General features: G+C 48.5%; 1 protein-coding gene across 2 annotated transcripts; it reads right to left on the bottom strand.

Annotated features, from left to right (window-relative positions):
* Nucleotides 1-2,135: 2,135 nt before the first annotated feature.
* IFI6 (interferon alpha inducible protein 6) lies at nt 2,136-5,897 on the bottom strand. Of its 2 annotated transcripts, XM_019650089.1 has the most exons (6): nt 5,790-5,891; nt 5,418-5,495; nt 4,305-4,406; nt 3,873-3,956; nt 3,642-3,791; nt 2,136-2,430 (listed from the first exon to the last, which is right to left on the bottom strand). In XM_019650089.1, the coding sequence occupies exons 3-6, from the start codon at nt 4,372-4,374 to the stop codon at nt 2,330-2,332; spliced, it is 405 nt and encodes a 134-aa protein (XP_019505634.1). In that variant the 5' UTR covers nt 4,375-4,406; nt 5,418-5,495; nt 5,790-5,891; the 3' UTR covers nt 2,136-2,329. The 2 variants fall into 2 exon arrangements, with proteins under 2 accessions (XP_019505634.1, XP_019505633.1); XM_019650088.1 differs by lacking the exon at nt 5,418-5,495 and having other exon boundaries at nt 5,790-5,897.
* Between the last annotated feature and the right edge of the window lie 1,331 nt (nt 5,898-7,228).

Genomic DNA, 7,228 nt, shown 5'->3' on the forward strand with positions numbered 1-7,228 from the left:
GATTCTGGAGACCCCAGACGTTTAATCAATCTGCTCCTCCACGGATAGCCCTAGCCCAGGCAAGACTCTGTTCGTGCCTGTATGGTGAGTATCAGGTCAGGGATTCCACATAGCTTCTGCCCTTGGGCACAAGCTGTGGAGACAGTGTTTGAGGTGCAGATGGTGCCTATCACACCTGGGTACCTCTTCTACAAACAGTGCTTCTCTGGGGGCCTGGGGCAAACCAGCTGAGGCAAACACTTGCCATCTGCAGAGGTAGCATTGGACCTGGGGGCAGGAGCAAGCAGGATGGGCCTCTTACCCACCCACCCACACAGGTTTGTAATCAAAAAAGAATCTCTGGATTATAAGTGGAGCTGGGTGGAGAGGCCTGAGGACAGTTGGCTTGGACTTTATGTGACCAAAGTTTGTGGTTCACACACGGCCTTTTCCCAGGGGTGCAGATCTCCCAGGAGGCTGGGTTGGCATTGAGGCTGGTACCCGCTCATAGAACAGAAGCACAACATTATTTTCTCTCTCTTTCCACTAGTGCTGGAAACAGCCCTACCCTCACTACCATTTAATTTCCAAGGCTTCTTTGCCTTTCCATTGCCTAGGTCCTGGTACCCTGCTTAACTCGGACAGGCCTCCCAAACTTCAAATCTCCCCAAACGCTTGGGTTGGCCTTCCCTTTCCCACTCAGAAGGCATATGGGCTCCAGATGCAAACTGTCCACCCTATCCCCAGAGTTCTCTGAGGTAAGGGAGGCCTTGCTGAGCCCCTCAAAGCTGCTGTTATACCCTTTCCCCAAGTCAAAGGTCTAGCATTATATTATCCATTCGAGAGAGACCACTCTGGTGCTTCTTCAGAGAACAGAGAACAGGTGTCTACGTTTCTGCCTAATCGAGGAAGTAGCTGGAAGCTTCTCTCACTGAGAACAAACTGAGCTCTGCCTCCCCAGATCCCCTATGAAATAGAGCCTGAGTGTTCATGCTGTGACAGGGGCAGCAGGAGGCTTGGCTGGGAAGAAGTCCCAGAGTGGGGGATGTCTGAGCCAGGTTATGAGTTTCAGAAGAAAATTCTAGGCAGAAAGAATGGTACGTGCCAACGCCCAGAGACAAAATCCGCTGGTTGTATTTCAGGAGCTGACTCTGGTTGACTTTAGGGAGAAATGGGGGTGAAGCAGACCAGAGTTAGAACTTCTTGGGCTTCTCATAGCAAGGGGGACTCACAGGACCAAGTTTTGCTTTTGTTTTTTCCAGATGAATAAATTAGTTTGTTTTATAATAATTTTTAAATTATTATAATTTTTAAATTATTATAATTTTTAAAATTTTTATAAAAATTTTTATATAAAAATGACTTCCTATATCTTCTAACCAGTGGTTGTACTTCTGTCCCCTGAAATAGCATAAAATATTTTATTTTTATTTATTTTTATTTTTTTAAAGGTTTTATTGGGGAATTGGGGGAGGGGAACAGTGTTGGGGAATCGGGGAAGGGGAACAGACAAGTTGCTGTCCTTTTGTTCTTCAGTCTAGTTGTGGAGGACGTGGCTTCACTGGCCCATGTTGGTATTATCATTGCGCTCTTCCCAGGTGAGGCAGTCGCTCGCCGGCCATTGGACGGCCGCTCACGACGGCTCACGAAAGCTCACGCCCGCTACCAGCCAGCCCCACTGCAGCCTACCCCATCTCCAGCGACTCATGGCAGCCCAGCTCCAGGTTGAGCTGTTGTTCACCATCTTAGCTGTAGAGGGTGCAGTGACACTGGCCCTAATGTGGGGTCCGAACCGGGGCCCTGCTGCTCCCAAGCCAACTCCTAACCAACATGCCACTCGGCCGACCCATAGCATAAAATATTTTAACATGTTTCCATGCACTGCTCAATTGAATATGTAAAAAGAGCTTTCATGTTCTTCCACATGTCATCGTTTTTTCTCATTTAAACATACCCAGAAGGTTAAAACATTTATCACATGTAAGCGTCTCCATAATTTCACCACTTTTATAGTACCTGAGTAGGAATGCCTCATTTTGAGTGTTCTGATGTGTCCAGTTCCTGCACGGTGACCAGATGTTTGTTGTTGTTGTTTTTAAACATTTAGTTATTTTTTTTTAATTTTTAAAAGTATATTTATTTTTCAGTTACAGTTGACATTAAATCATATTTATGTTAGTTTCAGGTGTACAGCATAGTAGTTAGACATTTATATAATTTATGCAGTGATTCCCCCGCAACAAAGTGTTTTCTGAGAAAAGTTTTTACCTATGTCCCTAAAGAGTGTAACAGAGAAAGCTCTGGACTGCAACTGGAAGAAGGAGGAGGGGGTGTTCCTGGGAGCGGCTGACTACTCATCCTCCTCTTCTGCTCCATTGCTTTTCAGCTTGTGGACCGTGTAGCCCAGAGCAGCACCAACCTTGGCCATGAGGGCACTACCACCGCCAGCACCTGTAAAGCAAACACAGCCAGGTGGCTTGGGGCCCAGGCATCAGGCCTAAGAATCCAAAAGTCAGGAAACCATAGGTCAAACCTTCATTTTCAGATGGAGAAACAGAAGCCCTGAGAGGGGACAGGACTTCTGTAAAGTGAATTTTATTTATTCCCCTCCCCCAACTTGACACCTCAAATCAGAGATGTGTTTCAGAGGTGAAAAAAAAGACAAAATAACAGCTCATTCTCTTCACGTCTGCGATGAACACATGGTATAATTAATAATGCTAATAACAGCCACCTTTGTGGAGGCCTCCCTGTGGGTCCTGGGGGCAAGGTCACAAGAAAGAGATTTCATCCTTGTCACAACCCTGTGATGTGTGAGAGGACAACCATCTTATAACACAGGACTGTTTCTAGCCCTGCCCAAACCCTTCACTTCCCACTGCTGGGGCGTGGCCTGGTCTGTCTTCCCCTCTGCCCATCTGAGAAGGGCTCTTTTCTTTTGGGCTAGTTCTTTGGACTTTATCATCCAGAGTTGAGAGAAAATGGAGAGTTCAGAAAGGCAGAGAGGCAATTTATCAGGGGCGGTTTTTCTCTAGGATTTGGAGGCCTCAGAGATAGAGAGGGAGAAAGAAATAGAAAAAGGGTGGAGGAGAGAGAGAGGGTGAGGGACAGAGAGAGAGGGAGGGAGGAAGGGAGGGAGGCAGGGAGGGAAGAGGGGGATAAGGAGAGATACACAGAGAGAAACACGAATGCACATTTTTTAGAAGGAGCATTCTGAGCCCTGTATCTATCCCTTTCATGGTGTTCAGTAAATGCACGTCAAGATGGGTTGGTATGAGATTGAATTGGGTTGCCTCACCACTTGTCTTTGCCACCCTGGGTCTCTGAGATAAAGCAGATTTATAAAATGTTAAATTGAGGATGATTATCCCAATTAACAGATGAGGAAACTGAGACTAGTTGTGACTTGGCTAAAGCATCAGTGAGGCACCTGGCTAAAAGCAAGGAATCAGACTGACTGGGTTTAAATCCTGGCCCTGGCACAAACTAGCTGGTGAACTTGAGTAAATTACTTAATCTCTCATTGCCTCAGTTTCCCCATTGTATGATGGGGAGTAGAAGAATACCCGCCTCAGAGAGTTGAGTTAGCTTGTGAAAAGGACTCAGAAAAGAGGGCCGTGTGGCCCTGGTGTCTCTGCCCTAAGGCCCGGCCCCCGACTCACCAAGGCTCTGCAGCGTGGCCACCAGCCCCCCAGCGGGCACGCCGCCTCCGTTCGCCACCGCCGACCAGCTCATCAGCGAGGCAGCCAAAGAGTTGGCGGCGATGCCGGTGCCCGTGAAGCCCAGCACGGGCAGCCCCGCGGCCAGGAGCCCTGGAGGAAGAGGAGGCGGTGAGGGAGCGCTCGCGGCCGGCGGCCGCCCCACCTTCCGAGCTCCCCGCCCTGCGGACCCACCTCCTCCGACCGCCATGTAGGTCAGCGCGCTCCAGAACCCGGAGCCGCTGTCCTCCTCGGACTTCTTCGAGGATTTTTGTGTGCCTGTCGGGAGAACAGACAAGGGAATCAGAGAGGGGAGCAAGGTTCCTTACTCTGCCTGATGCTCAGGAACGCCCGCAGAGCTGGGGGCCACCATCCTCCGGGTTCGGAGAACCTCACTGAAAGGAACAGACCCCCCCCCCCAAGACACAGTGCCTGGCACATAACTGGCATGAATAAATAAACGTCTGTAGAATGGAGGAATTGACAGAGGGATTCGAATCTGGGACTCTGATCACGACAAGCCTGCGCTGTTCACTGTAATAGCTCCTCTGGTTCACAGGCACGCCTGGGTCTCTAAACCAAGGTTCCTGAAACTCGCCACTTCTTTCTCCTCGAGTCCTGTCTTACCTGCCTCCACTCCGCCGCAAGTGTAGAGTAGCAGGTAGCATAAGAAGAGCGATACCGCCTTCTGCTGCATGGTGGCGCTGCGCGCAGGCTTTCTCACTGGACCTGGGGATGGGGAGAGGGAAGAGATTGTCCAGAGCCGTTTGCGAGCTACACCCGCTGGGCTGTTTTCTCTCCCGATTGGAGCATGAGTTCATGAAAAGCAGCGAGGTGCTCCGGACTGAGCCAAGAAGCGCCCTAAGGAGCCGCGGGATTTCCGTTTCCTCGCGGCAACGACCGCGGTGATGTTCCTGTCTCACGGGGTGAGAGGTAAGGTTCCTGGCACATGCCGTGTGCTCAGTGATGTCAGCTATTAGCATTGTTGTGGTTTCTGTTCTTGACTTAGTTGTCTCTGGCTGTGTCACCTCAGGCAGGATACTGGGATCTTCTCTGGGCCTCAATTTACTTATCCCTAAGATGGGTATCAATAGAGCCTATTTCAGAGGGTAGCCTTGAGTTTTGAAACTGTTCACCACTATGTCCCTAGCACTTAGAACAGTGCCTGTCTCATAGAATTTTCTAAAAAATGGTTGTTGTTAAACTTATTTTTCCAACGCATTGACTATTTACAGGCACCAAACATTGGCATCACATCAACTTCATTTTTCAGAAAGAAAGCACAGAGGGGTTAAGGAGCTTGCCCAAGGTCACACAGTAAATTGTGCAGCTTAGACACACACTCGAGACTGTCGGAATTCAAAATCTATGCTCTTTCCATTATACCACAAAATAGAAAAATACATATGCCCCCAAACTCACCTCTAATGTGATTTTTGTCAGCTCAATGCAATTATCTTGAATTAAAAACAAACAACCTCCCTCTCATGCATTCCACTTACTCAGCACTTTATGGCACAAGGTCATTTATATCCATAACAATCCCATGAAGTAGGTACCCTTTTTTTTCAACCATGTGTTATAGAGAAGGCAACTGAAGCTCAGAGAGTTTAATATTCCCAAGTCTTACCCTTCCAGGAAGTGGCAAAATCAAGATTTAAACCTGCAATTACTGATGTCCAACCCACACTTTTAACAATCATTCCAGGTTACTTCATTTACCCTCAAAGATAAACTCACTGTCACATTAAATTCCACAGTAAAGGAGTTTTGGAAATCGCCCAGTCCTTTGGCAGGGAAGGTATCTTGATCTCCATTCTGCAGATGAGGAACCAAAGCCCCCAAAGGTGAAGTGACAGGGTTAAGGCCACAGATTGCTGACCCAGCATTTATAAGCTTAAGTCTCATGCCTCTTGGGGTTTTGCACCTCAACCCCCTAAAAGCCCCTTCCATCCCCTCAGACCAGCCTTAGCCCAGGGCACTAAAAGGGACTCAGGGGTGTAGTCTCCCTGAGGAATGGGCATCCGGCTCTTGGGGAATGAGGCTCACAGGCAGGCAGCCTAACCGAGGGTGACCGCTTGACACCCCATACCTCATAGTTTCTGGGTTTACCTTGGAGGAAAGAGAAGGAATCTTCCCGCCCGGAGACTGCTGATAGATGTGAGCAGTAGTGAGGTAACAGCAACAGCTCTCAGGCTGAAGGCTGGCTTTTTATTTTCACACTCGGATTGCCCACCCCCTCTTCCCAGTGGCCAATCCCTGTCAGAGTTTCCATTTCCTGCACTCTTGCAGTTTTCGTTTCTTCTGTAGCTTGGCTCAGTGACAGCCTCTCTGCATCCCTTGCTGGCTGAAAAACGTAATTCAAGCCGAGGAGTTTGAACAGCAAAGAGCATTCAAAGCAGGTCACACTACAGTGGGCGCCATGGCCATGCTGGGTTTAGTGACGCCTGACCACCAGCTCCTTTTTGGGCTCAAGGCCTTTCACAATTCAGTTCGATTAATAATAATGCCTACCATTTATTGAGCACTTGCTGCATGCCAGAGCTGTATGTATTGATCTCTTTCCAATCCCACAATAGTTATGTGAAGTACCATATGCTGTTTATAATCCTCGTTTTGCAGAGGAGGTTAAGGTTTGTGGAAATGAAGTCATTCAATTCCATTGTTCCCTCAGGCTGGCTACTCCTGGGTGCTGGGCATATGGTAAGACCAGTGAAGCCCATGTTCGTGTGGCCATGGTCATACATTCTTGGCCATAAAATGGGTTCTCTGGCTCTAGGTAATGGATTGAGCATTCTTTAAACCTTTGGATGGTGATGCTTACAGGAGCACTATGGGAAGAAATGTTAAGTTCTAGTAAGGATGAGTCATTGCTTTCTCCAGTGTGGAAGAGAGCTGGTACAAATGACCTGTCACCAAGTGGCTGGCTGCTCCCTCTGACCAATGTTGCTACACTGCTGCCTGCTGCTTGCTGGTTGGCTTTTTTTTTTGGCAGTTGCTAGATCAGCCTTGGGGAGAAGGAGCCCAAGTTGTTGGACCCAGTCATAGCTTCCTTGCCACCATGGCCACTCTTTTATAGGTCTTTTACAAAGCATAGAGTAGCTAAGTTTAGAGGCTGGCTGACATCCATAGGATGGGACATCTGACTGTCGCCTTACAGCCATTCTTAGACCACCCCCCCTGCATTAGCCTCTGACCCATTAGTCGAGAGAGTGCCTCGGAAAACTAAGGCCGGATGGAATGATATCTGTAAAGCTCTCTCGGGGGGGCGTCTCGGCCTGACTGGGACCTGATGGAATGATATCAGCTGTCTCCCCTGGGAGGACATGTAATTATGTCTTGGGGCAATGTGGTGGAGTACGAAGGCATAGCATTTGCTGGAGTACATTGGGAAAAGGTCATTGGAAAAGGCCTTAAGGCGCACCAGTATACACGGTTAATGACTGACAGCACAGCAGTTTACTTCCTTGAAAAGAATCAATAAAAACCATGCGTTGACCCGATTCGGTGGCTCAGTCTATCTCTGAAGGCTGAGTCCCTTGGTCTGGCTC

The sequence above is a fragment of the Hipposideros armiger genome, unplaced genomic scaffold, assembly GCF_001890085.2.
Source record: "Hipposideros armiger isolate ML-2016 unplaced genomic scaffold, ASM189008v1 scaffold_138, whole genome shotgun sequence".
NCBI classification, from domain to species: domain Eukaryota; kingdom Metazoa; phylum Chordata; class Mammalia; order Chiroptera; family Hipposideridae; genus Hipposideros; species Hipposideros armiger.

Excerpts from the sequence above, each read along its gene's own strand:
- IFI6 (XM_019650088.1), bottom strand. The coding sequence starts at position 4,374 with ATGCAGCAGAAGGCGGTATCGCTCTTCTTATGCTACCTGCTACTCTAC. Across the intron at positions 3,792-3,872 it reads CTACATGGCGGTCGGAGGAG|GGCTCCTGGCCGCGGGGCTG; the intron begins GTGGGTCCGCAG and ends CTCTTCCTCCAG. Across the intron at positions 2,431-3,641 it reads GGCCACGCTGCAGAGCCTTG|GTGCTGGCGGTGGTAGTGCC; the intron begins GTGAGTCGGGGG and ends TTTGCTTTACAG.